This window comes from Mytilus californianus, unplaced genomic scaffold (assembly GCF_021869535.1).
Source record: "Mytilus californianus isolate M0D057914Y unplaced genomic scaffold, xbMytCali1.0.p SCAF_6, whole genome shotgun sequence".
In the NCBI taxonomy this organism is placed as follows: domain Eukaryota; kingdom Metazoa; phylum Mollusca; class Bivalvia; order Mytilida; family Mytilidae; genus Mytilus; species Mytilus californianus.
The window spans coordinates 43,185,566-43,203,952 of NW_026262712.1; the positions used below are offsets into that span (position 1 = coordinate 43,185,566).

The window sequence follows — 18,387 nt, forward strand, 5'->3', positions numbered from 1 at the left end:
GTTGAAACTGAAACTACACATGTATGATAAAAGTAGAACATGTTGTTTTTTCTAGATCAAATTACAATTTCGAAGGGATAGCGAAATTTGTACTCTTTTGTTGTCCTTTGATATTTCATTCATTTTGAGGTAAAGCTTTTCTTCTCAAGTCTTTATATTGATAGAACAGAGAATAAGAGTATAAGGTAGGGAAAAAGGGGGGATGGGTTGAGAAAATAATGTTACAATATCGGGGCCTTTTATAACCGACTATACGTTATGGATTTTTGTCATTGTCAAAGGCCGTATGGTTGCCTACTTATAATTGCTTACATCCACTACATTCAATAAGCTGCGGTGTCTAATTTTTTCGACGATAGATAATTCGTAAACTTAGTAAAAGACTTTCTCGGTCAATGTGATTTCAAATTTCAATTTTAAAACTGAGGACCACGGACCTTCTTTTTTGTAATAATAAATCAAAATTAAGGACATTAGGGGTATTTTATGGCGTTGTCAGTTTGTTTTCGATCTATGAGTTTGACTGTCCCTCTGGTATCTTTCGTCCCTCTTTTATTTTGTTCATAATAGGGAAACTTACGATGGTATATCACGCTAAAGTGCAATGGACCAAGAGGGTAAGGTTCGAGGGATTAAAACGTTGAAATACATGGATTTTAATAAAAAATAGTGTTTTTGCAAAAGCTATTATGCTAAGGTATAACATATGTGATATAATATTTATAATTTATCGGTAGGTTTAAGTGATTGTTTCTAAATTTAGAAAACCGACCACGTAATAATTGCTAAAAAGGTAATTTGGTGTCACAAAATACTGTATTTCCTGTTCAATGAATTTTTAACAATTCGCGCGTATTAAATATTTGGACAAGTAGTGAAGCTTGCCGCTCACACAGTCTAACAATAATGTGACCTCCCTCCTTTAACAGTCGTCATTGTAAATTATAAATATAGAATGCGTTCATTGTCGGAATAAGTAACATTTATTTGTACAAGGCTTGAGGCTTAAATCTAAATGCGAGAAAAATACGATATTCGCCGAGCTCTCTTTTTTTTTTTTTTGTCACGAGTCCAAATAGGTGTTAAATTTTCCTACAATGTACAAACTAATATTTAAGCCAACAATTTTAAATTAACACCTAAAAACATGGACCTTTATTATACCAACGCTACTTATCAATAAAATCAACAATATTTTAACGGGGACCGCAAAGTAAACTGCAACGTAAACAGTGATTTAAATGTATTCGTTCCCTTCCAATAGAAACAGGATACAGGGTACCTATTTTGTATCTATTATAGTAAAATGGTCAACTGCAGGACACAAGTCTTTCTTCCAGCACCAGAAAAAAATCTGCTCCAGCCGACAAAGCACGGTTAGGTCTGAAATTAAGTTATGGATATTTGGTTCAAAAGTTGTTAATCAAATATTCTTAGTTTATGTTCTGGTATATTCATGTTTGGTTTGTATAGATGACTATTAACGTCATAATCCAACTACGTTTCTTGTACAAATTTCAAATGTAAAACCAGTCAGATCTACGGACACCCCAAAATTCACAAAAGTCAAAAGATTAAAGAAGCATGCAACCTTTCCAAAAGTTCTTGTATAAATATATGTGCACCAAACGATCTTAAAATGCAACCAATAGTTGCTGGTCCTGCATGTGAAACGCACAGTCTGAGTAATTTTTTAGATATTCTTCTAAAACCTTTTTTGAAACACATTTCAAATTTCAAATTTTATAAGAGACGACTCAGATATGTTGAACCATCTACCTAACAACGTAGAAGAGAACACTATACTAGTTTCATTTGATGTTGTCAGTCTCTACACTAATTTTCCACATAAGTACGGAATAGAAGCAATTAGTTATTGGATAGAAAAATAAAAAACCGAACTACCTAACTACCTAACCGAATAGAAAAGGAAATTATAATTGAAGAACTTCGGTTTATTCCTCAGAACAATTATTTCATGTTCGACAGCAAATTGTATAGACAAAAATCAGGAACTGCAATGGGTACAAAAGTTGCACCTACATATGCCAATCTAGTAATGGAATACCTCGAGATCCAGATTTGGACATTTATTTTTTAAATTTTTGATGGAAAATTGGAAGAGATACTTAGATGACTGTTTTTTTTATGGAATAACAGCTAAGATATGTTAATGGAATTCAAAGATTTACTCAATGAAATAAACGAGAACATTCAATTTACTATGGAATACAATAGTAACCAATTGCCGTTTTTAGACATTCTTATCATAAAGAACGGAAACAACATAGAAACCGATATTTTCTATAAACCGACTAATTCCAAACAATATCTGCTTTTTACATCATGTCATCCAAAACATACTAGAGTCAATATACCATATAACCTAGCTAAACGCATATGTACTATCATTTCAAATCCAGATTTAAGGGATACAAGATTAAATAAATTAAGATACACGCTCTTGGACCGAAAATATCCAAAGAGAATAATTGATGACGGTATAGCTAGAGCTAAATCTTTAAGCTTACAGGAACTTCGGAAAACTAAATCACATTCAAAAGAAAACGTTTTACCGTACATTTCTACTAACTACCCCAGAAATAATGAAGCTTTCAACACTATTCATGACAATTTACCATTTTTACAGCATGACCAGAGGATGTTTCAATTATTCAATTCTCACAAAGTAATTAAAAGCAAACGGCAACCGTTACAACAAGTGTTGACCCGCGCAACATTCTAAACTGAAAATAGTCAACCAAAGGTACAAAAATTTGGACGACCAAATTGTGAATCTTGTTTATACTTATCCGAAGGAACAGAATTCGTTTTTAAATCAGGACACATTTTTAAAATCAAGAACAGTTTTACATGTGCATCGGAAAATCTTCTATGCATCATCACTTGCAGTGGTTGTCAAAAAAATTATATTGGACAAACCGGCAACACTATTAGAAAACGAATAATAGTACATAGACATTTTAGAATGTCCTATCATGATTTCCTTGATAGAGGTTTGATTCTCACAAGGAAGCTATTAAACCAAGAGTTCCAAGTGGTGAAGTTTACATCGTCCCTTTGTTAATTTTACGGACCCCATCACGAGTTGGTTGACCGTTATGGAATATCTGTTTCAGAGATGACAACGAATATGTTCCAATTGTCGTAATCGTAATAACCATCCCGTCCCCTTTTCCCTGAATGTGACCTACTGAATTCTACTTTTCACCGGGTGTTTACTAACATGAGCAACACGACAGGTGCAACATTGAAGCAGAGTCTTCTTTCCCTTCCTGAGGACCTTAGATCAACCATGTTTCTTTTTGGTGTGGTCCGTGTTGCACAGTCTTTGGTTTTCTATGTTGTATTGTGTATACTGTTGTTAGTCTGTTTGTATTTTTCTTTTTAGCCATGGCGTTGTCTGTTTATTTTCTGAGTATGAATACCTCTTTGGTATCCTTTGCCATTTTTATATATTTACTACTACATCCAGCCTAACTTTTATAATTAAGCGTTGAATGTTGAGAAACACACTTAGTTTTTGAGTCTTAATGACCTAAATACCAGATGAATTGTAAATGTCAAAAAATATCTATCGGTTATTCAACTTCAAAAAAATAATTGTCGTAAATGTCAAATGTAGTGCCAATGACGTTAAGAACGGCCTAAACTGACGTTACTTAATTTTAATCGAAGACCCCACTACTGTCTCGGTAGATTATTGTCAAAACGTACCCCTTTCTAAACATTATTTGTGATCGAAATTGGTTAATATAAAAAAGAAGATGTGGTATGATTGCCAATGAGACAACTTTCCACAAGAGACCAAATGACACAGAAATTAACAACTATACATGTAGGTCGCCTTACGGCTTTCAACAATGTGCAAAGCCCATACCGCATAGTCAGCGATAAAAGGCCCCGAAATGACAAATGTAAAACAATTCAAACGAGAAAACTTACGGCCTAATTTATATACAAAATAATAATGAACGAAAACGAATATGTAACACAGCACACAAAAGACAACCAATGAATTACAGGCTGCTGACTTTCGACAGGCACATACATAATGTGGCAAGGTTAAACGTGTTTGCGGGCGCCCAACCCTCCCCTAACCTGGGACAGTGGTGTAACAGTACAACATAAGAGCAAACTATAAAAATCAGTTGAAAAAGGGTTAACTCATCAGATGTATACAAATAGAAATACATCTAACAAAAACACAGTGGACGGGTACTTGTACATCTTAACAACAAAAATGCACTAAGTACAGTCTCTTCAAATCTTAGAGTACTCGCAGTTACTGACGGCTAGTTCAAAGCCAATAACATTTAATAAAAAATCATGCATCTGAGACTAAACGGTTATTCTAGAACTTCATACACTCTAATTTTTTTAACTTGTCCTATATGTAAAACACAGAGCATCTGCAAACTGTGAAAATAACACCGACAAATCACCTTTTTTATCTAGTATTATTTCACGTTCATGATCAGTAAAGGTGTTTTTTAAAGGTAAAACCGTTAAAACCGTCGGAGAATACTTCAATCGACTGCATTCACTGCTTGATGTTAGTTAGTTATAATCACACGAATTTGGTAAGTATCTGCATTTTGTCACGGTTTCCATTCTAGATATCTGTCAGACATGAAGCGACATTGTTCTGGTTCCTAGTTATAACTCCACATTAGGAAATTTTGCGAAGATCATTTTTACACAATATCACGCCTTTTTCTTGTTCACTTTAGAATTTCTAAAGCTTTGCTATTTATTTATGCTGTTAGGTATTGTTGTTTAGTCGGGGTTTTTTTTAATATAACCGTGAAAGTTCTAATCATTGTATGGTGCGTTTATTTCGGCTGTATTCGATACAAGTAAAAGTAAAGATAAACTAGGTTGATAAAACTAGCTATATTCAATGCCAAGAAAGGGCGCTTTGAATGTAGAGTGGACAAATGCTGTATCTTATATTCTATATTTGAGGGAATTTTGAATTAAGCAACAGAATCTGGAAGGAAAGTCTGTTTTATACTTTAGAAACGAGACGAGATGATTGACTCATTTATTTGAATGTATTCTCGAATGATCTACAAACTGATTCCAGCATTTTTAGGAATGAAAGGTCTTGTTTTAAAAGTTACACATGTAGGCAGAATTTGAAATCAGTAACACGTTCTTCGGCTTTAAACATTGTTAAAGGAAGCACAAAGTATTTAACCAGATTTAGCAATTTTTTTATTGGTTGAAATCAATGTTGTCCTTCTCGATACATCAAAGTGTATAATTAAGTGAACATTTTACATACCATTTCGTCTGATAAAAGTTGAGCCAATCGTCAAGATGCTACAGTTATAGCAGGCGACGCTGAATTGTATTCACATAATAGAGCAAGAGAATGAGAAATTACACCATCATGTAGTTCTTCACGCTGCACGTTTCACCACATACTGCGCATAAAGACCATAATCTACTGATGAATCGGAGTATGATTTGGCGTTCGAAAGGTAGTTGAAATTATAGACAAGGACATTATTCGTGAAAAAATGTATCTTGTTATGTTAAAAATTTTGACAATGTACCAATCTTTCGTACCAAATAAGGTAAATAAGACCTACTGTAATTCCTCTAAACTTGACCAAACTAGAGAATTACTACAGAGATAACATAGTGTTCTTTGGTTTACAGGTTGCACTTTGTAAATGCAACTGTTTCACAAACCACGCCTATTTTGGGAAGATTTATAATATTTATAGATAGTTTGTACTGTTTACCAACTGGTTCCCAGATATTATCTCTATGTTTCACCTCGTAGACATAACTTGGGAATATTATCTGTATAAAAACACAAGAATAGCGGCCAAATTGAAATATGTTAAAAAAAATAACTCGAATATAATGTTTTGACATATTCCAGGAAGATTGAGAAAAACATGGGCCTTTACTATGGTGACTTTTTGGCAAAAATTCACAGTCTGCAATATGCATAGTTTACCTTAAGCCCTGTATGCAAAGAAATTCATAATAAATGCACATTTGTAATTTAAATTGTAAAGCAGTGCTTATATATACTGTTCGCAGTCATTGAAAGGCATAAATCATTTATAAATATTGTTGTTGGGGTGTTTTTGTCGTGTCGAAAACACAAAATTCAGCCGTAATACCTGAATGTGCTTCTTTTTACCGGGGCATGAAAACAATATAAGCTAGAGGTACAAAAATACCTCAATAAAAATAACAATAGTGTGTTCTATCCGAGAAATGTAATAAATATTCCATATACACTGAAACAGCAGAATTATTTTGCAAATTTGAGGCCCCAGAGGCAAAAGAACAGAGAAAAATCCCTAGCCCAAGGGTCATAAAACAGATCATTTAGCGTGTAAAGGCTATGATTTTATTATTATAAAGGTCTTTTGTATAGAAAACAATCACTCATTTACTGTAATTTGAATGTATGCAAAAAAAAAAACAGATTATATCACTCAGTTATATAAAACTTTTATTGAATTCATATATCAGACTGGTTATTTCATACATACAATGTTTGCAATTATGGCTTTGTTTAAACACTTCTAGTTATATATTAGCCAAATTATGTTAGGTGTATATAGCAAGAGATGATATTATTGTGACAAGATTTCTAAACTGATCATTTGATGTAGAAATTGTGAACTTTTATAGATAAATAGACATACAGTAAGATGTGGTCCAATGACACTGTTATCGTCCTTTGATTTTCGCTGTCTACGAATATAGTCCCTAATGTGAACAGTGTATAACTTACATCTTTTTTTTTGATACACTTTCCAAATTTATTTCTTGCTTAGGTCATGCAAAGTTTTATTAAAATTAGTCAAGTCTTTCTATCCTATTAGGTTCAAAGACACAGTTATCGTCCTTTGATTTTCGTTGTCTACGAATATAGTCCCTAGTGTGAACAGTGTATAACTTACGTTTTTTTTTATACACTTTCCAAATTTATTTCTTGATATTTTATGCATGAAATATTAAGTAAGGGGATAAAATTAGATGTTAAAAAAAATTTGGGTGCTGAATCTTTATGTTCAGTAGTGATTTGGTCCAGTTAAAAAAGGTCAAAAATTAGAATGTCTGAAGCCGTCAAACTGAATTTTAGCCCCCCTTAACTCAGAATTGTCTATATTTTGAGTTAGAGCTGGTAGAAGTTTCTATAATTTTGATATTATTTGTATCAATATTAGTACACTACAATGTAAAAATCTTTTTGAGATAGGGCAGGTGCGATTTTTTTAATTTGAATTTATTGTCTAAAAGAAATGCACTACGAAATAACTGTGTTCTCGGGCCATGTGGACTGGAGACACAGGCATGATTGGATACTTCATATAATTTTGAATGTTGAAATGATTTACTACAGTAACTATACTTTACATGAATTTTATAGTATTCTGAAATGTTTTCCATTTGTTATCAGAATAATTTTCATATAGGTTCTAGGCATTTCATGTCAGAACACATGCACATAGGGTTAGCTGATATAAATTAAAGCCTTGTTTTCAAATTCTTTAAATATTGAAACAGGGGTGGGGTTATAAAATGCACGGTAAAAGAAAAGTTTGAGCATATGCAGATATTTCTTTTAACTATTGTTGTGAGAATAACTGGTTTTCAAGAGTTTTGTATTTAAATAAATGTTAGGAAGGTTGCACTTTGTAATTACATCTGTTTAACAGACCAGGCCTTTTTTGTGGAGATATATAATATTAATAGATATTTTGTTTTGTTAACCTACTGGTTCCCAGATATGATCTCTATGTTTCATCTCGTAGAGACATTACTTGGGAATGTTACCAGTATAGATACACATGAATAGCGGCGGAATTAAAATATGTGGAAGACACAAAGTGAAGGGAGGGGTAATAACGAATTTTAGAATTTTAGTAATTTATACTCTTAGAAATTCGGGGCATATAAATGTTGAAAGTATACCGCACAGCCCTATATTTTGACCTTTGAAAAAATAGTAGAGCTTTCCAATCTAAGATATATTTTTTTACGAAACTTCATAGTAAAAGTGGTACATTTTTTACCGTAAAAAGAGTTCTTATCGGAAATTCGTAGTCTATGTTTACAGAATTGCTACCGAAATAGTAAGCGAAAAAAGAGAACATGTAGAATTTCACCAAATTCGGTTTATCTTCAGAGTCAGAATGAAATTAACTTAACTATAAAGTTTTAAAAATATTTGATGAGGATTGGGAAAAACATGGGTCTTTACTATGATGACTCAGCATAAATTCACAGTTTACAATATGCATAGTTTACCTAAGCCCTGTATGCAAAGTAAATTCATAATAAATGCACTTTGTAAATACATCTTCTCGAAGAGATATCAGTTGGGAATGTTACCAGTATAGATACACATGAATAGCGACCAAATTGAAAATATGTGGAAGACCCAACGTGAAAGGAGGGATAGTACAGAATTTTAGTATAAATTTAGAAATTCGGGCCATATAAATGTTGAAAATATACCGCACAGCCCTATATTTTGACCTTTGAAAAAAATAGTAGTGCATTTGAGCTTTCCATTATAGGATATATTTTTTTACGAAACTTCGAAGTAAAAGTGGTACTGTTTTAGCCGTAAAATGGGAAATTGCATATATTTACAGAATTGCAACCTACAAGGACAAGATAAATCGAGTATCTAATTTGAAAGCGTCATTACAAGCTGCAAATAACAAAAAACCAGAATAGGAAATTTCGAAAATGCTGATAGACGCAGTGAATTTATCAGTTGTACGACTCTACGTTGTAACAATGAAGAGGCATATACCACAATAATTGTTCATACGTTCATGCTGGTCCTATTTTTGGTGGAACAAACGTCAAGGGAAAAATTTCAATCAAACCTGATAAAACTGATGTTCTCATTTTACCTAATGCTTGAAAATACAGAGGATGTATGAGTTCAATAGGTAGTTTGAAGAGTAACAGACGATTTATCCCAGCTCACGCAATTGCTTCTTCTCTTGACCCAATTTGTCACCGCAATACTGCCGGTCGTTCATGCCTTACGTACATGTGTTTAAACTTCATTTTTTTAAATAAGTAAAAAGTCGGTATTGAACCTCCTTACGACGAAAAAAAAAGCATTGTCATACGGTGGAATTGGTAGTGTTAAAGATGATGCTAGTGTGTTTGTTACTACGTTGTACGACTTTTAAGAAAACTATTTAAATTTGCTAAGACAATCATGGCCGTTGGCTATAAATAAATGTAAAAGTCTCATAAAGCTTCCCACATGTGAGTCAGTATTTACCAAAACATACTATGTGCAATGTAGCAAGGCAAAGTTTAGGTGTCGGCATGCAAATCCCAAATAGTGGCACGATATGTGAGTTTGGTTGAAAAATTGAGTACAATGACAAGTCAGATCAAGTTTTATTTGAAGGACAAATGGCATCAATCTTTCTATAAGATCTTATATGTTCGTGTAAGGGGAGACGCATATAAGGTAGCATGCTTCCGTTTGCTAGGAGCAAGATGTTTTTTTTTTAACAGATTTTAGTTTTTGTCAATATGTATATAATTGCAAAAATGTCAATGTCATATCAGTGGACAAAGCTGATGACACAAATTAAATATAATTAATACTATTTATTGGAAATGTTTGCTATCTACTGTGGATTAAATTCGTGTGTAGAAAAATTATATGTTCAAAATAAATTGCTTACAATTTTTCAATATATAATTTTTGGTAGGTTTAAAAAGTAACATATATACAATTGAAGAAATTTAACAACATTAAGATTAATGATGGTCCGAATAGGGGGATGACTAATTTCTGTATTATATACACATAGTTAGTACCACAAACGGATATCACAGCTACTTCTAGAGCAAATAGAGTACGTGTCTATTGGACTTGTCCTGACTGTCCCTCAAATGTTAAAATAAAATGCTATAAAATGACATTACCAATCTTAACGATAAATAACAAAAAAATGTCGACGGGAGTATTTTGATGTCGGGTGTATCTTCTGAAACTAAATATTCGTTAACTATTGCAACAGCCGCAAAAGGTGTAACAGGTCTTGATGGAATGTGCCAACTACCATGTGTTAGTAAAGTGTATCCAGCCAAAGAGTCAAATGTGTAACAAAAGGTGCCGTTATCTACATTTCATTAAAGACTATACAGAGTACATAATAAGACAACGGTACCTTGATTTGTAAGAAAAGCTTAGGTTAATATAAGAAACATTTATATTTCGATTAACATTATTAAGGTCGTGTTTGATTACAAGAGAACCAGATACGGTTTCATAATCCGGTTTTTCAAAAACTTAGAAATGAAATCAAACGATAAAACTAAATATGGGTTTTTGTTAGAAAACCGGTTTTAATTTCAGTGTTTGATTTCATTTCGAGACCAAAGAATATTCTAAATAAAAATAATGAATATGGATATTTCAATTTTTTCTGTGCTTGATTTTTTTTTTCGATGACGATTTAAATGTTATACCAATTATTAATTTTATTGCTGCTGGAAGAACAAAGAGGGGCAAAAAACCACATATTGAAGGTTATGTTGAAAATGTGCTACCTTTCTAAAATATAGATGACTTCAGATCTGTGTGCCGTGTCAGCAGATCACTGTTTAAAGAACTTGTGTTTATGATTGGTGATAATGCTGTAAAAAACACCCTCGTGGCGGAGGTAGAAAGCCTGTGTCCGCTGAAAAAATTATTTTATAAGCAGCGAATACACACTGACAGCAATCGTCGGTAGTTTTGTCTAGTTAGCTCCCTAGTAGAAGACAATTTGATTTTTTTGAAAATGAAAAACTGAGCTCGGCGATAACTGAAAATAAATATGATGAAAATAATATGTCCTTCATACTATAGGACACGACAGGATTGTATTAAAAAAATCAGCAAAACAAAAGCCATACTGTATTGAAAAAAATCTAACGAAACAAAAAAGTATCTAAACCGTACACACAAATATGATATTATATATTTTAATATAGTAACCACTAATAAAATAACTATCACAAATAATCCCTCTTTCCCGCGGGTAACTGCGCGTAGGCAGAATAAATATAAGGTAAAATACACGTCGTAAAAATAACCCTTTATTTCCCTCAGGAAACTGCGTGTGTGCAAAATAAAGATAAAATGCGACTACAAAATTTTCTTGTAGATCTATACTTATTTAGAATATATTCGTCTACAAAAAGACTGTGCACATCAGGAAAAGGACCTCATTCTGATTTAATACTAAGTAATTATATCTTCATTTCAGTTCCGTAGCATAATACAGTTATGGCCTTCACGTGTGGGATAAGGTTGATAATCATTACAATTATCGAGGCTCGCGGCTGATATTTTACGATATCAATGTGTAGAAAACCCGATAATCTATACTTATTATTACTGATTTCTAATCACATATCAGTGTCACCAAACAGATATACAACAGAACCGAGTATTATCATGATGCTATTGGACAAATAAAAAAGTTTAAAATTTATAGTATTTATGTGTGCTATAGCTACATGTAAGTACATGTATTTTAAAGTATCAGTTATTGTATTATTCTGTTTACAACTTTTCTATTTGCGAGATCAATAATAAACGTAATTTTTGAAAATTATATATAAAAAAAATATGTACACCCTATTTTTCCCTCCTTAAATATTATCATAAAATACAGATTTCAAAAAAAGATTTTATTCGATTTACGCGTGTATATTTAACCGCTTATTGGATTTTTTATTTAAGCACATCTGCAAGTTCGGGTAAATCTTTCTGTATTACGAATCCTGGGAGAGCGTAAAAAGATACTTTTCTCTCAGTCAAATTTTAATAGTTTACAACGTGTCAAAGTTTTTCGAGTTGCATATTCAACAACCGACGGCCACTGCTCTTAACGTCTCTACAAAGAGAACTGTAGAAGCTTCCCAGTCCCTGATTAGCGAGGCTATACTATACGGAGAAATGTCTGCCCCCTCTCCCCCGAAAAAATGCATTCGGAATAAAAGGAAGAAAAAAGCATATCAAAACGTTATAGAATAGCGACATATGCATATTTAGTAACTGCCGTCGTCATTGTTATACTTATATCCATAATTTCCAAAAAGTGACAATCTTAACATATAATTAAACTCCGTTTTACAAGAAAATGAACGGCTGTGTCTCACTTTTTACTTTGCAAATACACATACAGTGTTTGCATATCTTAACCGGATCACCCCAACTGGACACTTCATTGATGAGTTTATCCCAAAACATCTGTCTATAGATGGACTGGTCTACGATAAAGGAACCGGTTAAACCCCGTCCATCTTGAATCCGATTAATCTTGTCTAAGGGCAGGTTTCACCGTTTCTTGAATCCGAGAAATCCGGTTTTGGTTTCCTGTAAAGTAACGTGTTGGTTTTCAAACCCGTTTCCGGATTCTTTAATCAAACACGGCCTAAGTAATAGAATGTTTCATTTGAACGGTGTATGACTTTAACACTAGTAACCAGAATTTAGCTTGAACGGCCAAATAGGTATTAACCATCTTTAAAAAAGATGACTGGAATATTGAATCAGATTAACAAAAATTAAAAACGGTTTTCTATCTTATTCAATCCATTTTAAACCATTTTAATACCAGTCAAATAGATTCCCTTGCGGTCATTCAAGTTATTTTAAGACCCGGTTAACCTCCGTCAAACTAATAAGCCACGCCCCCGTTAACCTAATTCAAACTGATGTTAAGTCCTTTTAAACTTTAAAGTGTCCATCTCCTTGTAAGGTAAATCACTCAAGCAGAAAAGAAACCCCAATAGATATATCTATCGTCTGTCCATTCCAAACGTTATTGATTTTCGTTAGATAATATATCTCCATCAAATATTCCCCATTAAAAATACATATCAATACATTAAGTATTTTATAGTTGTTGATGCAAGACTTCTAAATGCTGCAAAAAAGAAAATTTGCTGAATAAAATTTAAATATCTAAATAATATAGTTTAAATTTGTCCACATGTAGTATAAGTATATTAAGTAACTTATAATTGAATATTTTCAGTATTTTCCAAAAGAGTCAGAATTTCTCTCTGCACGTGTCAGTTTAATGTTTAACATTTCATTTCGGTCGAACCATCAACCTCACTTACGTGACTTATGAATCAAATGTGAAAATTGATTTTTATGCGATCTGATTATGCTTGATAAGTACCACTGGACGTTACATTAACATCGATAATATCAAAGGAAGCGCTTTACAAAAACAGGATCTCCCATTTAATGCAATGAACTAGTTTAAAAAATAATTAGTTTCGAACTTTTCGAATTTTATATCAAAACATGCGTTTTGATTTATTTGTTTTTTACCTTCTATGTTTAGACAAGTATCGAAATACAACCTAGAATAATCCAACGTTAAGCAGACTATTTTTAACGATATATCCGTATTCGATAAACATAACTATAAACGGTGTCTCTATGTTTATCTTAGCATCGTTTCGTGACATCTATACGCCTCAAGCGTTATTTTTGGTAAATTAGGATAAAATTAATTAAAAACATTCAGAAATTAATCCTCTTTTTCTTAGATTTAAACAGCAATCAACATGAATAAAAAGACATTTCTAATCAACTATCATGGATAGAAAAAAAAAGGTTTAATGTTGTTTGGATTCGTTTTAGTATCAAGATTGTAAATATTGTACTGACAAATATAAAAATAAGATGTGGTATTATTGCCAATGAGACAACTCTCTACAAGAGACCAAATGACACAAAACTTAACAACTATAGGTCACTCACAGTTACTGACAACTATTTTAAAGCCACTAATAACTAAATAAAAAAATCATGCATCTTAGACTAAATTATCAATCAGTACACATCCAATGGATTTAGTGTAAAGACGTCATACAGTCAGAGAAAACATGACTTTTTGCAATGCCAAGATACAGCTTGTATCGACAGATTGAAGATCTATGAATGTGTATATGCATATAACAATAATATTTCATTTGCTTTTAATTTACTGATAACAAAATCGATATTAATACCAATAAAAACAATATTCAATGATCTAATTACAGTGTTGAATTATTAACCTTAGCTTTTAGAATAAGTTTATTTAGAGGATCAATAAGTTTACCAGTATCGTTTCTAAATTTCCGGGCATGGTAAACAACGTCTCCGTAAAAATGAGGACAAACTTTGTTTGTAGAGCAAAGAGTACATAATCCTCAACTAAAATAATATATGTATACACATTTTTATATTACAGTTATATGTGAGAAGACAAAAGTCGATGAAGAGATAGAAAATGGTATTCGTATAGAAAAGCTTTTCCACATTACAAACCTCGCTGTGATTCAGAAAATTAAAGAGAAAATACTAGATACAAATATGGAAAAGACTCATTTGGATACTCCTGAAAACTTTGTAAATTCATTGTCTAAGGATCAAAAAGATTCCATTTATCGCACAAGAGGTATAAATAGTATTGTGGTTTGATTGTGCACATGCAAACATACTCTTATTTCCGGTTAACGTAGATGACGAGCATGAGCAAGGCAAAAAAGGTTAAGGAACAAGATTTTTTAAGGTTTCGGTTCATTTAATATTCAAAATTTTTATTTTCAAATTTGATAAATCAGCTTCATTTTTTTTAATTAGAAATAAACACATAAAAATACCAGGATTTTATAATTGTGTACGCCAAACGCGCGTGATTTCTACAAAAATATCATCAGTGACGCTCGAATATATAAAGAACAGAGTTCCAATGTCCCCCGCGCTGCACATAATTTTTCTTTCGAAGTCAATACAGAAAAAAACTTTTTCTACTTTAAATAATTTTCGAATATCTTAGAGAAATGGTAGCCTGAGAGCAATTACTTGATTGGAACTGATTTTCAAACTTGTCCGGCAAACATGGTACACACAAGAGCACTTTCAATGCAAATTGCCATATATATTAATACTTCCAAGTGCATAACTCTTGATCGGCACCGATTATCGAACTTGTCAAATACATTGCTGATAAAAACCTTTGATATAAATTTGATAAAAATCTGGCAAGAATTAAACTTAAGAGGGATAAAAATGCAATTTTTCAAGGGCATAACACTTTTAAAAATAACTGTCTCGGCACAGATTTTCGAACTTGTCGAATACATTGCTGATATAACCCTATGATATAAATTTCATAACAATCTGGCAAGAATTGTGCACATGAGAGCGCTAACAATGAAATTTTCCATATAATTTATATTTCCAAGGGGCATTACTCTTTTAAAATAAGTTAATCGGCATTGATTTTCGACCTTGTTCGAAACATTGCAATTATAAACCTGTGATGACAGTGTTATAAAAATCTGGCACGAGTTTTACACATGAGGGCTCTAATAAGACCGGACGGATGGACGGACGCCAGGTATTTCTATGTCCCCCGCAACACGTCTCATGGGGGATTAAAAAGTGAAATAGCCAAAAATATATGACGTTGAAGTGTATTCAGACCCCAATATTTCAAAAGATTTTTCCAATTACAGGTAAGGTTATCTATTTCACAAAACAAAACCTCAATTACCACTAAACGCAGCTGCAATGACAAAACTTTAATTTAACATTGCATTATGACAGATGAATCTTTTTTTCGGTATAATACAATATGTTTTACCTAAGTTTGCATTTTAAAAATATTTTGATTTACTTATCCAGACCGGAGATTGGATACTTCTTACAATGTTCTTGCAAAAAAGCGACACACAAAATAACAACAATTTAGTTAATAATTTACATAGAGGTTGTATCTACTAAATTTGTACTCCTAATTATTTATGTTATTATCATCGCATAAATCTAGTTTCTGTAACGCTTTACACGTTAAATTTATCCTAGAATTTTGGAATTTAAAAACAATTGTGAATATTACCAAACACTTTTTAGTAATAATTTAAAAAATCAATCGATTGTTTTTTTTAATTTGTACAGATGATTATGTAATCACATCGTCAATGGATTATGATTTTGTTCTACTGCTACGTTTTTGGTTAAGTTCAAATGGACAAGAAGTTCCAACGATTCAGTTTGACACGACTCCGTCTATAGATGATAAAAGTATACAAGCTGATCTATCTAGATTCTTTTTGGCGAGGAAACGTTATAATGATCCACTGAAAAAGATTTCAGCAATAGAATTTAATGTTGTATGGAGATGTGTTTATAGGGTATGAATGCATTTACATGTTATAATGATAACATTATCTTTAGATCTCAAATGTTTTTTTTTCTTAATTACTTTGTGTTAGTTTACACATTTTTATTTATAGTGGATTGGGAAACAAGTTATTACAACTTATAGTAATCCCTTTCCACTTTGCTGGTGAGAGTGCTGCCTTGTAGCGGCATTAGCCTGCCCTTTTTCGAAACTACAAGGGTGTCTTTTACGTGCAAGAGATATTGCTCTCTCTTAACACGGAGATTTAACCGTCCCCTTCTGACGGACTATCATCGTATCCCCAGCTTTGTGTTGATGTTTCCACATGCTTTTAATTGAGTATTTTTTTGTTCTCAGGATGCCAGTCCAAGTTACTAAGTTACACGTAGCTCTGGCAGATTGGTGTATTCACAGCAACGTCTTCATCTTTTGATAGAAAATATTTCTTTTAACGAAATAGTCGCCTAAACCAAGCGATGGTAAATAAGACAATCTTTCGTTTTTGCATACCATAACACCTACACTCTGAGTCCCTTTCCTCTTTTTATTGAATAAAACATTTCACTTACGACTTTTAAATGTCATTAAAGTATCTTCCGCCAGTGTATTGTAATTCAAACCTAGATACGCGCCAGGGTCGTCAAGTTGGTTACTTATTCCTTATCCCTTATTCGTTACCTACTCGTTACTTATTCCTTATTCCTTATTCGTTACCTATTTGTAACCTATTCCTTATTCATTATTCATGTCTTATTCGATGTAAGTATGTTTCCACCTTTTCGTGTTTTACTTTTTTATCTCTGGTAATAGTTCTTGGTTTTTAGAAGTGAAATTGCAATTTTACCGCAAATGTACCCGTTTCAGCGCTCGACTGTTACTTATTCGTTCCTTATTTGCTTGTAATGCGTGTGTTATACGTTGCACATTTTAAAAAAATCAATTCTTTTCTTTTCTTTGGTGTTAGCTATGGGTTTTTATACGGAAATAACTTCATGTGACATATGTACCCGTTTCAGCGCTCGACTAATACCCTGTTACTTATTTGTTCCTTATTCGCTTGTAATACATATGTTATACGTTGCACCTTTAAAAAATAATATTGGGTTCTTAGAGGTGACATATACCTATTAGCGCGTATGTACCTGTTTCAGCGATCGACTGATACCCTGTTACTTATTTGTTCCTTTTTCGCTTGTAATACGTGTGTTATACGTTGCACCTTTAAAAAAAATATTTTCAATTTTGTTCTTGTCTCTGGTGTAAGCTGTGGGTTCTTACAGGTAAAATATATACCTATTAGCGCAAATGTACCCATTTCAGCGATCGACTGATACTCTGTTACTTTTGCGCTCCTTATTCGATTGTAAATCGTGTGTTATACGTTGCACCTTTTAAAAAGGAAATATTTTCAATGTTGTAATTGTCTCTGGTGTTACAAATGCAACTGTGGGTTCTTACAGGTGAAATATACCTATTAGCGCGTATGTACCTGTATCAGCGCTCGACTGATACCCTGTTACTTATTTGTTCCTTATTCGCTTGTAATACGTAAGTTATAGGTTGCACCTTTGAAAAAACAATATTTTCAATTTTGTTCTTGTCTCTGGTGTTAGCTATGGGTTCTTAAAGGTAAAATATATACCTATTAGCGCGTTTGCACCCGTTTCTGCGCTCGACTGATAACCTGTTACTTTTAAGTTCCTTATTTGCTTGTAATACGTGTGTTATACGTTGCACAACTTTAAAAAAAATCAATGTGTTACTTGTTAGCTGTTGGTTCTAATAAGTGAAATATATTTTCGTATTATAAGCGAACAAGGGACCATTAAGTAACAGACTATTAGTCGAGCGCTGAAACGGGTACATACGCGCTAATAGGGTTATTTCACCTCTAAGATCCAAAAGCTAACACCAGAGACAAGAATTGTTTTTTCTTAAATTGCAACGTATAACACAAATATTAAAAGCGAATAAGGAACGAATAAGTAATAGGGTATCAGTCGAGCGCTGAAACGGGTACATACGCAGTAATAGGGTTATTTCACCTCTAAGAACCCACAGCTTACACCAGAGACAAAAAATAATTGAACAGATTTTTTTGAAAGGTGCCACGTATAACATACGTATAACAAGCGAATAAGGAACGAATAAGTAATAG

The 18,387-nt window shown here is 32.7% G+C and overlaps 1 protein-coding gene across 2 annotated transcripts in view; it reads left to right on the plus strand.

Annotated features, from left to right (window-relative positions):
• The window catches only part of LOC127704555 (uncharacterized), a 75,804-nt gene that overhangs the window by 34,164 nt on the left and 23,253 nt on the right, over window positions 1–18,387 (plus strand). For both annotated transcript variants that reach the window (XM_052208643.1, XM_052208644.1), the window contains 2 exons: window positions 14,292–14,498; window positions 16,004–16,239. In XM_052208643.1, coding sequence (XP_052064603.1) covers window positions 14,292–14,498; window positions 16,004–16,239 — 443 coding nt within the window. The remainder of the gene's footprint in view (window positions 1–14,291; window positions 14,499–16,003; window positions 16,240–18,387) is intronic.